A 16,739-nucleotide genomic window follows, 5' to 3' on the forward strand; every position below is an offset into this window, starting at 1 on the left:
AATTTTTGTGAAAATATACTCCAGTCCACTGTGGATCGATTTTTATATGTCTCTGACATTTCTGCTCAAATTGTGTAACATTTAAGCAGAAAATGTGACTTTTTGTGCTAAAAAGTTTCAAAAAAAGGTTAAAGACAACAATAAATAACATTTGTATTTCGCGCAAGATTAATAAACTATTTTCATTATTTTGAAAAATATGGTGTAAAAAGTCAATGAATACCACAAAACAAAAAAGTGACTTAAAAAAAAAGCTTGCAATGGTTAATTTAGCCAATTAATAATGATGAGCGAGTGTACTCGCTGCTCGGGTTTTCCCGAGCAGGCTCGGGTGGTCTCTGAGTATTTGTAACTGCTCGGAGATTTAGTTTTCATCGCCGCAGCTGAATGATTTACAGCTACTAGCCAGCTTGATTACATGTGGGGATTACCTAGCAACAGGCAACCCCCACATGTACTCAGCCTGGCTAATAGCTGTAAATCATTCAGCTGCGGCGATGAAAACTAAATCTCCGAGCACTAAAAAATACTCGGTGGTCACCCGAGCGTGCTCGGGAAAACCGGAGGAACGAGTATATTCGTTCATCACTACCAATTAAGCCTAATGTTGGTCACCTATACATAGCTTTCTTTTGACTATTGATTGCGCTATTGAAGATCAGTTGTTTTACCGCAGAGGTTTCAAACATGTAGTATACAATATAGGCCACATATAGAAAAACATTTGAATGTGAAAGGCCTTTGCAAGATGAAATAACATTTCTAGTGATAACAATATACGGTATATATTTTTTCAGTGCACATTTTGATCATTTTTTGAACATTTTTGACGTGTTTATTTTATTCTTTAATTGGCATTCATTATACAGGTTAGGGTAGAGTTTTATAGATTGGGTCATTACAGATGCAGTGATAACATAACAAATGTGCACTTTTTTGTTTTCTTTAGTTCATACATAAAACAGCATTTTTAGTGCCAAACATTTTTTTCATACTTTTTTTTTTACAGTTTGTTTTTCTTTTCTTGTCCACCAATTGGCCCCATACAGTGATATTGTCTTACAGTTATAATAATAATAATAATAATTTTATTTATATAGCGCCAACATATTCCGCAGCGCTTTACAAATTATAGAGGGGACTTGTACAGACAATAGACATTACAGCATAACAGAAATCACAGTTCAAAACAGATACCAGGAGGAGTGAGGGCCCTGCTCGCAAGCTTACAAACTATGGGGAAAAGGGGAGACACGAGAGGTGGATGGTAACAATTGCTTTAGTTATTCGGACCAGCTATAGTGTAAGGCTCAGGTGTTCATGTAAAGCTGCATGAACCAGTTACCTGCCTAAGTATGTAGCAGTACAGACACAGAGGGCTAATACTGCATAAAGTGTATGAGAACATGATGCGAGGAACCTTTTTTTTTTTTTTTTTTTGTATTATAAATAGGCCACACAGGGATCGTTAGGTTAATGCATTGAGGCGGTAGGCCAGTCTGAACAAATGAGTTTTTAGGGCACGCTTAAAACTGTGGGGATTGGGGATTAATCGTATTAACCTAGGTAGTGCATTCCAAAGAATCATTTATTAATTCTGACCAACATCTTATAGTAATGTCCCCATCTTGTAGTAATTTCCTCATGTTGCAGTAATGTCCCGATCCTTGTCCTTGTCTTGCAGTAATGTCCCCATCCTGGTCCTCGTCTTGCAGTAATGTGTCCATCCTGGTCCTTCTCTTGCAATAATGTTCGCCATCGTGGTCCTCATCTCGCAGTAATGTCCCCTTCCCATCCTGGTACCCCCTCTCAAACTCCAAAAAAGATCCTTCTCACCTTACCTCACTCCTTCTGCTAACAGCATCCTCTTCTCCTCCAGAGCCCGAGCAGTGACATCATACACTCCAAGTTCCGAGATGCTGATGTCAGCTGCCGACCTGTGATTTGCTGGTATTGGTACTGCGGCACAGAGAGCTGGTCTCTGTGCCACAATACATTTCAATTAAATGTGTGTCCAAGAAAACACACTCAACAAAAAGAAGCGCTGACATCAGTGGCCCCCTGGACCAGCCAGTGCCTGTAGGTCGCATGAAGCAGCCTTAGAAGCCGCATGCAGACCACGTATTTGAGACCCCTTTATTACAGTATATGGGCAGACAATAAATATGACATTTGCTTGCTTAGTAAGTTTATAAACACAGAAGGTAGTACATTGTTCAGACTATAATATATATTATCTACTTGTTTCTATTTGAAGAATACCATTATCGCTTTCATGAAAAGCCAGAAAGCTTTCATCCCTGCTTCCAGTATCTTAGTTAATAATAAGCAGTCTTTTGCAGATAATGAAGTGATGCATAGATGAAATGGCTACTTAAACTTCTTTTGGCTCACACTGTTAAAATAAGCGTTATCAAGAGACCAAAACAATTAAGACCTATAATGGGCTAAAATAGTTGGCACCAAAGACCCGCATTATACCTTTCATGGAACCAAACTGATTTTACTTTAATTACTGTCGTTGAAACTGTGTGCAAAATAAACTTTGGAAAATATCTTATCATATTAAATTGGTATCACTTCACTGAATGATCAAAATCCTTAACAGATTCCAAAAATCCACCTTGCGTAAAACAGTAAATAGAAGAAAGGAAGGAGGGAGATGCAGCTGCAGATTCATTGATGCCCCATAAGGGTGTAGCAGGAAGAAAATCTCTGATTTAGTGCTGGGCATACCAGTAACTTGCCCACAGAGAGACAATGTACATTTTTAGCTGGAAAACAGTAAAATGGAAAAATATACTTAAACACAAGCTGCTATTATGATTATGTGGAGATCACCAACAGCTGCTATTGTGCAAGCATGGGCGATGCCATCTTGGAGGAGGAAATCTTTTTTTTTTTTCTTCTCCAGCAATATGGTGCTGCCTGTGCAATAGCAGCTATCGGATCTCTATACACACCGATAGCTGCTACTGCGCAGGTGCCATTTTTAAATAGTTTTTTTTTTTTCCCCTCGCTCAATTAAATAAGCAAAAGGCGTTACATGCACAGTAACTGTGATTATGCTGCAATGCAGGTATTCATTCTGCAAACTAGAAGACACAAAAGAGCACAGTGAGGTCAAAAATACTCTGTTGTAAAAAAAATCACAGTAATAAGCAAGTGCTAGTCAAAAGATGGAAAAAACAGGGTATTTAGTTGATACTTTTTTTGCAAAAAAATGTATACTAAGCTGCTCCACCAATCGTCAAGGTATACCCATATAGAGCAGTCCTAACTAATGTATAAAATCCCTATCTGATGTATTTAAAAACCTGATGTTAGGGGTCGAGTTCTCGCTTCTGCACAGGGGGAATCTCGGGCCGTTTCTGCTGCAGTCTCCCATTCTTCTCCTGCCGCAGTGGAACCTGCTCAGCGCAGACGTCGGTCTTTGAGTCTGGCTCAGTCTCACTCTGTTCTTAGGCTTGCTGTTGCTATTCCAGCTTCTGCCTTTAAAGCCAGTGTTGGGCAGCAGCAAGCGGATGCTTTTGGGACTAAGTCCTGCTTTTTCCCTTCTGAGCATGCCCAGGGTGAGATCTCCTGTTGGAGATCGAGGGTCACATGCTCAGATGCTGCAGCGGTTCCCATTGGCCCTCCTGGAAGGTCTTGAAAGTGCTACCTTCTGTGGCAGCTTCCCATTGGTCCTTTATTGGAAGGTCCTGAACGTGCTGCAGCTATATAAGCTTCACATGACCGCACGGCCATGCGCTAGTGTACATTTGTATACGTGTGTTTGTTGTGAGTGCAAGTCGTTCATTAAATACTACAAGTGTAGCCACAGCCAGTTTGTCCGCTGCCACCCCTGCCCCGACTTTATCCCGTCTCCCGCTTCCTGACAAGTTTGCTGGTGACAGTAAACAATGTTGCGAATTCGTGAGCCAGTGCTCCATACACCTTGAGCTCCTGGCGTCACGTTTCCCTACAGAACGGGCGAAAGTGGGATTTATTCTATCTCTCTTGTCAGACAGGGTGTTGGAGTGGGCAACGCCACTTTGGGAGCATGATGATCGTGTGGTACAGAGTGCTCCTCTCTTTCTGGATGCTCTGACGCAGGTCTTTTTAGGACCTCATGTTACCCACGATACCGCTCTCCAGTTGATGACAATTACTCAGGGCTCGTCTGTGGTCAGCCAGTTTGCCATCCAGTTCCGGACTCTGGCTTCAGAGTTAGAGTGGCCAGACAAAGTTCTAATTCCGGTGTTCTGGAAGGGACTGGCAGACCACGTGAAGGACGCCTTGGCCACCAGGGAGATACCCGCCACACCCGCATTGACCTCCGTTTTCATGAGCGGAGGTTAGAGCGGACCCAGTGTAGGCAGAGGTTTCGGCTGACGCCCACCTTCGCCAGACCTCTTGAGTCTCCTGTTTTGGCATCCGACTCACATGAGGCCATGGAGGTTTCTCGAGCGGGACCTAAGTCTCAGACCGCTTGAGTACCTGTGGTTTGCAAAAATTGTCACCAACTAGGACATTACGCCAATAAATGTCCACGCCGATCGGGAAACGATCGCGTCTTGTAACCATTGGGGGAGGTTCACTAGACACAGCTACATTTTCCTCCAAACTGTCCTTTAAAGCAGGGGTCCCCAACTCCAGTCCTCAAGGCCCACCAACAGGTCATGTTTTCAGGATTCCCTTTGCATTGCACAGGTGATGCAATTATTACCTGGGCAAGACTAAGGAAATCCTGAAAACATGACATGTTGGTGGGCCTTGAGGACTGGAGTTGGGGACCCCTGCTTTAAAGGGACAATCCTGTTAGGCTCTCCACTCTAACAGTCAAGCTTTGTGTGGATTCAGGAGCAGAGGGAAATTTTATGTCCTCTGCTTTTGCTTTGCGCCATGCTATACCATTAGTTATGCCCGCCAAACCTGTAACAGTTAGAGTTGTGAATGGGACGACACTTCCACTGCAAATCACACACCAGACTGTTCCATTCTCATTGTCCATGTCCCATTCCCACCAGGAGATTATTTCCCTTCTTGTCCTTCCCGAGGGAATGGATGAGATTTTACTGTGCATACCCTGGCTCAGTTTCCACTCCCCACATATTGAGTGATCCTCAGGGAGAATATTGGGTTGCAGTAAGTCTTGTATGGGCAGGTGTGTGAGTGTGTACAGGTCTCTACTACCGAGGTACCCGCAGACCTTTCTTCTCTTCCCAAGTGCTATTGGTGCTATGCAGACGTATTCTCTAAAAAGGCAGCAGAGACTCTACCGCCTCATCGCCCCTACGACTGTCCTATTGACCTCTTGCCTGGAACTGAACCTCCTCGGGGAAGGGTATATCCCCTCTCTCTCCCTGAGACGGAGGCTATGTCTCAATACATCCAGGAGAATTTGGCAAGAGGCTTCATTAGGAAGTCAGTGTCTCCTGCAGGGGCGGGATTCTTCTTCGTACAGAAGAAGAATGGGGAATACGTCCTTGCATCGATTACAGGGGTCTTAATGCCATCACCATTAAAAATAAGTACCCATTGCCCCTGATTTCTGAGCTCTTTGACAGGCTAAGGGGAGGAAAGGTATTCACCAAACTAGATCTGTGGGGTGCCTACAACCAGATTCGCATCCGTGAGGGGGACGAATGGAAAACGGCTTTTAATACCAGGGATGGGCACTATGAGTATCTGGTGATGCCTTTCGGGCTCTGTAATGCCCCAGCCGTTTTGCAGGACTTTGTCAACGATATCTTCCGGGAGATGCTTTCCACCTCGGTCGTAGTCTATCTGGATGATATTCTCATCTTCTCTCCAGATATTGACTGCCAACATCTCTCCGGTGGGAGAGTCTTCGAACTCTTACGGGCGAATTCCCTTTATGCAAAGTTGGAGAAGTGTATGTTTGAGCAGGAGTCTTTACCTTTCCTGGGCTATATCATCTCCACCCAGGGATTGGCTATGGATCCTGCCAAACTACAGGCTGTGATGGACTGGCAAGAACCCCATTCTCTTAAAGCGGTGCAGCGCTTTATGGGGTTCATAAATTACTATCACCAGTTCATTCCCCACTTCTCCACTTTGGTAGCTCCCTTAGTATCGTTCACCAAGAAGGGAGCGAATCCCAAACTGTGGTCGGAAGAGGTCTCCAAGGCCTTCACTTCTATAAAGTCTCATTTTGCTAGCGCTCCCATCTTACATCGTCCCGATGTGGATAAGCCATTCCTAATGGAGGTGGATGCCTCATCCGTTGGTGCTGGAGCAGTCCTCTATCAAAAGGATGCTCAAGGTCGGAAGCATCCATAATTCTTCTCAAAGACCTTCACACCAGCGGAGAGAAATTACTCCATCGGGGATAGGGAGTTGCTAGCAATGAAGTTGGCCTTTTCGGAGTTGAGACATCTTTTGAAAGGTGCTCGGTTTCCCTTCCAAGTCTTCACGAACCACAAAAATGTGGTTTATTTGCGTACCGCCCAGCGGCTGAATTCTTGTCAGGCCAGATGGTCCTTGTTCTTCTTCCGGTGCCACTTCACTCTACATTATCTCGCCGGGGAAAAGAACACTCGTGCTGACGCTCTCTCTCGCTCCCTTGTGTCAACTGAGGAGGAGGAGCCTCGGCTTATTGTCCCTTTGGAGAGTCTGAGAGCCGTAGCTCCGGTTTCGCTTGAGTCTGTGCCTCCGGGCAAGACTTTTGTTCCCATCAATTTGCGACCGGAGGTTCTCTCTTGGGCTCATTCATCCAGAGTGGGTGGACACTTTGGGGCAAAGAGGACATCGGAGTTGCTGGCGAGAATGTACTGGTGGACACATATGGTTCGTAACGTCGGAGACTACGTTCGGGCATGTGTCTTTTGTGCCAAAAATAAGTCTCTCCGTCAACGGCCAGCTGGTTTGTTATACCCTCTGCCGGTGGCAGACAGGCCCTGGGAGATGGTCGAGATGGACTTTCTGGTGGGTTTGCCCAAGTCTCGTGGTTGTACCGTCATTTGGGTAATCACCGACCATTTTTCTAAAATGGTGCATTTGGTGCCGCTGCCTCGGCTACCTTCTGCACGGGCCTTGGCAGCGTTGTTTATTAAACATATCTTCCACCTTCACGGTATGCCGGACAAAATTGTCATTGAGAGAGCTTTGTCATCTTCTCAGTATTGAGCTAAATCTCTCTTCTGCCTATCATCCCGAGACGAATGGGTTGGTAGAGAGAGCCAACCAGACCTTGGTCACATATCTGCGACATTTTGTCTGTGCTAGGCAAGATGACTGGGCATCTTTGCTATCGTGGGCGGAGTTTGCTCTGAACAATGCTGTAGCCGACTCCACCGGACAGACCCCATTCCTCCTTAACTATGGTCAGCATCCGCGGGTACCTGTGCCCATGCCGTGTCTTCCGCCGATTCCAGGGTGGCAGACTGGGCTGTGGAGGCACGGGACATTTGGGATCGCACTCAGGATGCCATTCGGGCTTCCAAGGAGAGAATGAGGTCCTCCGCCGACTCACATCGGCGACCCCCGCTCTGACCTTTGCTCCTGGCGACTTAGTGTGGCTCTCCGCCCGTAACATCAGGCTGTGAGTTGAGTCTACTAAGTTTGCACCTTGCTACTTAGGTCCTTTTAAGGTCCTCAAACGGGTTAATCCTGTGGTCTACCGTTTAGCCCTTCCGCCTCGCCTAGGTATCACCGACACCTTTCATGTGTCCCTTTTGAAGCCCGTATACATGTCCTGGTTTTCCAAGTCATCTGCTGGGACATCGGGTTCGTCTACGGACGATTACGAGGTGAATGCCATTCTGGGGTACAAGGTGGTACGTGGCAAAAATTTTATCTGGTGGATTGGAAGGGCTGTGGTCCTGAGGACAGGTCTTGGGAGCCTGCTTAGCACATTCGGGCTCCGCAGCTCATTGCTGCCTTCGAGCGTAGCGAGGCCCAGGGAGGGGGGGCCCTAGGAGGGGGGGTAATGTTAGGGGTCTAGTTCCCACTTCTGCACAGGGTGAATCTCGGGACGTTTCTGCTGCAGTCTCCTATTCTTCTCCTGCCGCAGTGGAACCTGCTCAACGCAGACGTCGGTCCTTGCGTCTGGCTCAGTCTCACTCTGTTCTTAGGCTTGCTGTTGCTATTCCAGCTTCTGCCTTTAAAGCCAGTGTTGGGCAGCAGCGAGCGGACGCTTTTGGGACCAAGTCCTGCTTTCTACCTTCTGAGCATGCCTAGGGTGAGATCTCCTGTTGGAGATCGAGGGTCACATGCTCAGATGATGCAGCGGTTCCCATTGGCCCTCCTGGAAGGTCTTGAAAGTGCTAACTTCTGTGGCAGCTTCCCATTGGTCCTTTATTGGAAGGTCCTGAACGTGCTGCAGCTATATAAGCTTCGCATGACCGTGCGGCCATGCGCTAGTGTACATTTGTATACGTGTGTTTGTTGTGAGTGCAAGTCGTTCATTAAATACCCCTACCCTATTGTATGACTGTTCGCGTAAGGAGTATGGCAGCTACCTAGCGCCCGACTAACCACTCAACGTGTTACACACAAATCAGCGTCTATTGCTGTGACCGCCAGTGAGGCGCCAGGCGCCAGTAGTGCGCTTCCTATCCCACGTCTGGGTGCTTGGTGGTGTCTGCCAGCACGGCACAGTTCGCACTTCGGTGCTCTAAAAATATTCCTATTGTTACTTAATACACCCAGTTGCGGTGTTGAGCGCTATTAGTCTAAACGGACAGTCTTGGGACTGAGTTCGGTGACTCTTAGCTTGCGCTCTTTAGTGCGGTATTGCGGTCCTGTGACTTAACAGGGTTCGCTTCCACCGCCATATAGCGCTGCCATTTACTAGCAGCAGGTTTTCACCTGCACGGTGGACCCCGGACTGCGAACGCACCTATTAATATTTCATCTTATACCTGGTGCGTTCCGCTAGTCCTAACACCTGATCATCTGTATAGTACCTGTATAAGCAGGGTTCAGAGAGGGAATATCCATGTGGACATGCTGGATGGAACAGCTTTGATGCAAATGACCCACAAGGAGTGGTGGATTCCCCAGTCTTGTAGAAACAAGAGAACAATTATAAAACCAAAAACACATGGGCTACTTGCAAAAAGAGCACAGTGAGGTCAAAAATACTCTGATCCTTCACTGACCTGCATCCTAATTTGCAGAATCAGTGACCTGTCAGCAGTCTACATTATGAATATATGATCAGAGCACCACATACATCAACTCCCCCTTAAGGCTCAAGCATATCATTAACACAAAACTGAAAATAAAGATTAAGAAACAACCACAAGACTAATTTCATCACCCAAGGTATCATTCAGTATAACGGGGCTGACTTGACACTGGGTGTAGTTTACTATGCACAATCCTGCTGATAGGTTCCCTTTAAGGTTTTGTGAAATATCTATTGTTTTAACACCTTGTCCATGCCATTGCAAAATTTGACCCTTTTTGGCTGTAGAGAGATCCTTTTTTCTTTCCCATATTTCTTGATACCTGTGTCCTGCATAATAATGTGGAACTTCCTTCTTAAGTAGTTTTCTTTTAATTGGTCTTACCTGGCAAACTGTGACAAACTAATTATCACAATTGTTTGGATCACTAAAATTAATCTCAAACAGCCCTGAGACACAATACTGAGTTTATTTTTAAAACAAAATATTACATCTTTATGACATTTAACCTCTTAACGACCGCTGATACACCTTTTGGGCTAAAGTCAGTTGGGCTAAAATTAGGGTTAGGGTGGGGCTAAAGTTAGGGTTGTGGTTGGGGTTATGGTTAGGGTTGGGATTAGGTTTATGGTTGGGGTTATGGTTTGGGTTAGGGGTGTGATGGGGATAGGGTTATGGTTAGGGTTGTGATTAGGGTTAGGGGTGTGTTGAGGTTAGGGTTGGAGTTAGAATTGGGGGGTTTACACTGTTTAGGTGCATCAGGTGGTCTCCAAACGTGAGAAGGCACCACCATTAATTCCAGCCAATTTTGCATTGAAAAACTCAAATGGTGCGCCATCCCTTCTGAGCCCTGCCATGCACCCAAACAGTGGTTTTTGCCCACATTTGGGGTATTGGTGTACTCAGGAGAAATTGCAAAACAAATTTTATCGTCCATTTTCTCCTGATACCTTTGTGAAAATAAATATTGGTTCCAAAGTAAATTTTTTTGAAAAAAGTAAAATATACATTTTTTCTTTCCACATTGCTTTAGTTCTCGTAAAGCACTTGAAGGGTTAATGAAGTTCTTGAATGTGGTTTTACGCACCTTGAGGGGTCCAGTTTTTAGAATGGTGTCACTTTTTGGTATTTTCTGTTATATTGACCCCCCAAATCACTTCAAATGTGAGGTGGTCCCTAAAAAATGGTTTTGTAAATTTTGTTGGAAAAATGATATTGCTTGTCAAGTTTTAACCCTTATAACTTCTTAAAAAAAATTTTTGCTTCCAAATTGTGCTGATGTAAAGTAGACATGTGGGAATTATTATTTATTAAGTATTTTGTGTGACAAATCTCTCTGATTTAAGAGCATAAAAATTCAAAGCTTGAAAATTGTAAAATTTTAAAAATTTTCGCCATATTCCTATTTTTTTCATAAATAAATGCAAGTCATATCGAAATAAATTTTACCAGTAACATGAAGTGCAATATGTCGTGAAAAACAGTTTGAGAATCAGTTGGATCCGTTAAAGCTTTCCCGAGCTATAACCTCATAAAGTGACAGTGGTCAGAATTGTAAAAATTGGCCTGGTCATTAAGTACCAAATTGGCTCTGTCACTAAGGGGTTAAATCAAATGTTCATAATAATTAGGAACACTGTGTATTGGTATAAGATTTGCCATATAGAGAAGTGATCTAAATAGAATATGAAGAATATGAAAATAAATAATTTTGGTTTCAGGGAGAAGACACTGGAGATTTCCCAGATAACAATAGGTTGAAATCATGTGGGATAGGGAAGGAATTGGAGTTTCCCAACTCTTATGTTCTGACATGGCCTGAAATTAGCTATCAGTGTATTTATTTCTTAAGAATGTTTTTACCAAAGTGGTTTTAATGTTAAAACTCTGCTGGGATTTTTGCAGGCTACTAGTAAAAGCTTTTTGCTTGATGAGATCATTGTATTTTTTTGTATGTCAACTATGAGAGAAACATTTTGTTTTGTAAGGCGATATAATTGGCCCTAGTATGCTAGAAATGTATAGATTAAAGGCATATAATGTAGAATAAGGCATCAAGTGCACTGGAAAAAACAATACAGATATATCAATATGAAGGAAAAAAGCCTGCTCAAGACGTCATTAAAGGGACACTGTCACCTGAATTTGGAGGGAACAATCTTCAGCCATGGAGGCGGGGTTTTGGGGTTTTTGATTCACCCTTTCCTTACCCGCTGGCTGCATGCTGGCTGCAATATTGGATTGAAGTTTATTCTCTGTCCTCCATAGTACACACCTGCGCAAGGCAATCTTGCCTTGTGCAGGCATGTACTACGGAGGACAGAGAATGAACTTCAATCCAATATTGCAGCCAGCATGCAGCCAGCGGGTAAGGAAAGGGTGAATCAAACACCCGAAAACCCCGCCTCTATGGCTGAAAATTGTTCCCTCCAAATTCAGGTGACAGTGTCCCTTTAAACGAAAGAACACTTTAATAATCAATGTCCATTTATACTAAAGCAAAAATGGATACTCGAGGGTTGCTAAAACAAAACGATATCAAAACCATAATATAAAAAACACAATAAAGCAAATTAAAAATCTATTGCATATATTACATAGGATGAGATAGATACTGTATTGATAACAGTATCATAATTAAAGTGAATTTGTCATCCCCTGGCGGACATAAATAATCTATTAATATGGGAATTACAAGTGCTAGAAATGTTAAAATAGTCCTATAGTCTTATTGAGAAATCATATTTTATTTTTGCATGCCAATGATTTCTTCCAGGCTCCCGGGCGTGCGGCACCTGGAAGAAATCCCTGCCTTCTGTCTTCATTATCATACCACCCGCCTCCCATCAGCATCACACTGCCTTGTGAAGTGTAGTGGTTCCCCAGTACCTATTCCGCCCATCTATGGGCATTGGCTTCAACGTTCTTCTGCGCAGGTGCCAGCGTTTGATGATAAGATGCTCTCCCCACTTCCTTCCTCCTTGCATAGTTAGTTGTATGATACTGAAGACAAGAGGCAGGGATTTCTTCAAGGCACCGCACGCCCCGGAGCCTGCAAGAAATCATTATCGTACAGAAGTAAAATACGATTTCTCAATAACCGCTAATATGAGGCATACAGGTAGAACTAGTGTAACTTTTCTATTACCTGTATGTCCATATTAATAGGTTATATACATGCCTTGCGGTGATCGATTCCCTTTAACGATATATTGGTGTACAACTTATCTACAGAATCAAAATTCACAGGAGTGAAAACAAAGTATCAACTATCCATAGGTGCATAGGATAGGTCATAACTTATTGATTAGTAGTGGTCTGACCACAGGGACTCACACTGATCAGCAGAACAGGGCAATTTTATTCCCTTTAGATTGGAGCAGCAGTGGGAATTCTTGACCACAGGTCTTTTCATTCTCTACACTCAGCTTTTTCCAGCAGCTACATAGAGAATGAACGGAACAGCGGTCGGTATGTATGGTGCAGCTCCATTCCAATGAGGATAAAAGCTCATAATTGGGAATAAAAATTCCCCATTCTGCTGATGGGTGCCAATCCCAGTGTTTTGGACCACCACTGATCAATAGGTTATCACCTATCTTACGGATAGGTGATAACTTGCTTTCCTAAAAAAAAATCCCTTTAATCTCAATCTCTCTGGACACTTGCAAGCAAATTCATGTTGGAATGGGCGTATAATCCCTGTTATAATCCGGTTTGAAAGTTTAAACTCGGTCACAATCCACCTAGTCTAACAGCTTCTCAATGTCCCTCCTCCCTGCTGCTGAAATCTGACACTGGTCTGTACAAGCTGCAGCTTTTAGGCCATGTGGTTGGAGACTGAATACACTAGAACTAGTGAGTAGTGATGAGCGAATGTGCTCGTTACTCGAGTTTTCCGAGCATGCTCGGGTTGTCTCTGAGTATTTTGGCGTGCTCGCTGCTAGACAGCCTGAATACATGTGGGGATTCCTTTAGAAACAGGCAATCCCTGCATGTATTCAGGCTGTCTGGCAGCCGCAAATCATACAGCTGCGGCGACTCAAACATAATCTCCGAGCATGCCCAAAATACTCAGAGACCACCCGAGCTGCTATGAAATCTCGAGTAAGGCTTCTTTTACACTTGCTGTGATTTTGTGGCCCGTTTTTGCAGCCCCAATAGATTTCTATCGTGCCACAAAAACGCCGTATGGCCATGAGGGCAGTATTTACGGCCGTGAAAAATAATCGAGCCTGCTCGATCTTTTTCACGGCTTACGGACACGGCCGCATTGAAAATCAATGAGGCCGCAAAAACAACGGAAGCTTGTTTTTGCGGTGCACAGTGACCTCTGGATTTGCGGGCCACCATTTTTTTTGCCCAATACTTTTGATATAGTATTGGGAACCCGAAAATCGCGATCCGCAAGTTTTTTGCCTTCTGTTATTGCGGCAGACCTTGAATATTGTGGCAATACGGCCCGCAAAAAAAGACCCGCAAAACATCCCACAAAAAAAGTCAAGTGTTAAAAGTAGCCTAACGAGCTTACTCGCTCATCACTACTAGTGAGCTTTCTCACTTCTTATCATCATTTTAATATCAGGAATAAACAGCCATTCTAACATGGATTTTCAAAGCAAGTACACCATCCTCATCAGGTCTAATAGATGTATAAAGGAATTAATGCAATTGTAGTGTAACATCTGGTGTTGGATCCATTTGAAAAACACATATAGTTGGTCATGCAATGGAATAGCACCACACAGGAACTAACGGGGATATTTCACCAACTCATACACTATTTAAGGTCTTGCATTAATTTGGCACACTTTACCATGATGGAAACGTGTGTTTATTTTTGTCTCTGATAACTGAGTGTCTGTATGTAGTCATCGAGTTATGTACAATATGCAGCTTTCTTTTATGTTCTTGTTAGATATATATTTGTTACTTGCCTTTTGTATTCTAGAGATTTTTTAGACATGTTGATGTATTTTATTAGGAGTAAGCGTATCTGATGCAGCTACCTTTCCCTCTATGCTCATATGTCTCTAGAATTCAAGAGAAACAAATGTAAAAGGAGCAGAGTTAGTTGTTCCTGAATGTTCTCTCCTATCCATTGTATGATATGTCATTATTTTCTCAGCTCTCTCAAACATTTGATCTTTTTCACCTACAGATTTGAAAAGAAATGACTACTCACCTGGGAGGATCAATCTAGGGTTTGAAATTGGAGAAGCAGACACAGATGAAGATATTTTGGAATATAATACAAAACTGTAGAACAACATTCCACATAAAGTCCTCTTTATACTGGATATTGTAGTGTGATATTGATAGACCTCATAAGAATAAGTTATGCGATCATGGATCAAACAATCATGTCCTCATGGACCCTAGATCTGTATGAAAAGTATAATTTTTGCAGATTGTATTATACATTTTCTACGTTTTTGAAAATCGCACTTCACTGTACAATTGTGTATTCAATATAGTCTAAATGGTAAATCTTTGGTAGCATGTGTAGCTTGCACTTGAGGTTCATCTTACCTGTCTTTTATACCATGGTTGTGTGCTTTATCAGAGGAATAAACTGCCTTTGCACATGGACCTCCAATGCTGCACAGTTTTATAAGATAGTGTTCTACTGCCAAAAGCCCTACTAATTGCTAGAATAAAGTGCCAATAATATGTAGAACACGATGGTGGCTTCTGAACTTTCCGTGTACAACACTTCTCCTATCTACGTGCTATGCAAGTACAGAAACCCTGCCCAACTCAGTTGAATGAGACGGAGTTGCAGTTCTCTGCACATTTGCTACTAAAATTCCGTCACTTGCCAAATCCTTAGTATGTAGGGTGATCCTATCCTGTCTACACCACCATGCTCATGCCTTCCTCCTCACTGAGAATAAACATAAGTTTGGAAATGTTAGACTACAAGATTCCTGAGCAATAATTGGAATTGGTCATGGTGCCCCACATATATTAGATTGTCCAGTATAGATACTGGTTGGATCTATTAATGCCTATCTACTGTTTATGTCTCGACAAACAACATCTGACACTGGTAATGAGGAGAGGCCCATCCTCATTTTGCCAGCTTCTTGGTTCATGTCAAAGAAGGTTTTGGAAATTGTTTGGTTTACTGTTCTCTATAAGTTAAAGGAAACCTTCATGCTCAAACCACGGACAGCATGAATCGTAGGCGGGCTGCACAACTGCAACCAGATATAATATTCTCTGAAACACTCTGGCATTTGTGATAATATATTATGAATAGAAGGTCGGTGACCATAGCTGGAGACCAGACGAGTCCAGCTCCACCGCTGGCTCTTACCATAGTCACAGTTGGTGATTGACAGGTCTCGCCCTCACATCTCACATGTACATAATGAGATAACTGTCAACTGCAGCGGTGCTGGGGAGAGCCAGTACCAGACTAGTCTAGGCTTTTTCATAGTAACGTCCTGGCTGCAATCGTGCAGCCAAGCTCTGATTCATGCTGCCCACGATTCGGGTAGTGTGAATCAGGTGACAGGTTCCCTTTCACAGTGTGACCCAATAATAGATGAGCACAAAAAAACTGCCTAGGTTTCCAAAATGCTCCCTTTTCAATAGATTTGTTTGCCAAAATGCCTGTAAATATAAATCTTGTAGTTGTTCTCTCTTAGTTTTATCTAGTTTAGAAAAAGCTGAATAGCAACATATGTCTAGTATGATAACTCCAGTTTTGGGTGTTGCTGAATGAGTTTTGTATTTTCCACTATTTTGTGTGTGAAAAATGCCCCAAAAAAGTGCTGATATACGGTAGCTTTGATTACAAAAGGTCACATTTAGTAGTGCAAAGAAGTATGTTTATCAATGCAAGATATTTTATTTCATTAAATTTTAGTTTTTTGTTTTTAAAAATAGTATCATTATGCCAACTCTGTATTTTATGTGTGGATGTTTAATGTACAGTATATATTCCAAAAATGTTCCTTGATTATTTATTTTTATTGTAATAAAATTTGATCTTTCACTTTCAATTTTTATATTTATGTAGATTACTCATATTATTTGATGTGATATGTATGCTTTATGCTGTGTTTAAGCTTATTATGCCCCTGGGTTAATAGAAATACTAGTCGGTACAATGCTGTCTCTGGATCTGCTGACGTCGGGTGCTGCTGGTCAGAAATTGTCAACTTCACAAGCTCAGCACATTTGGTCCTTGTCTCAAGCAACTTGGGCTGTAAAATGGCTGCCAAGAGCAAGTTACCCATCAACTGCCTTGGGCAGCCATGCCCAGTTTGAACCAACCTAATTTGAACGAACAAGTGTAAGCGGTAAAAAAATACTGACCTGCAGATTGCAGCATAACACGATAATACCTTTAGCAGGAAACAAACAAATGGAGAACTTATTTTCTAAGATATGCAAACCGGACAGCTGAATAGCAATTATATGTGAAGGAACAGCATGCTCCCCTTCTTAAATTCAATTAGGGATTTTGCTATTGAACGAACGTCCTTTGAATATAGTCCGAAAACTTGTAATAATAAAGGCATGCTAGCATGCAACAATAAACACTTGAACACAATTATATTTTCCATTTTTTCCTGTTCCTTGTATTCT

General features: G+C 42.9%; 1 protein-coding gene across 1 annotated transcript in view; it reads left to right on the forward strand.

Annotated features, from left to right (window-relative positions):
• TRPM6 (transient receptor potential cation channel subfamily M member 6) overlaps positions 1–16,144 on the forward strand; it is a 314,173-nt gene extending 298,029 nt beyond the window's left edge. Inside the window, exon 39 of the mRNA XM_069763300.1 lies at positions 14,299–16,144. Within this exon, the coding sequence (XP_069619401.1) occupies positions 14,299–14,402 (104 nt within the window). The 3' untranslated portion in view covers positions 14,403–16,144. The remainder of the gene's footprint in view (positions 1–14,298) is intronic.
• Positions 16,145–16,739: the final 595 nt, after the last annotated feature.

Source organism: Ranitomeya imitator, chromosome 1 (genome assembly GCF_032444005.1).
Source record: "Ranitomeya imitator isolate aRanImi1 chromosome 1, aRanImi1.pri, whole genome shotgun sequence".
Lineage (NCBI taxonomy): Eukaryota > Metazoa > Chordata > Amphibia > Anura > Dendrobatidae > Ranitomeya > Ranitomeya imitator.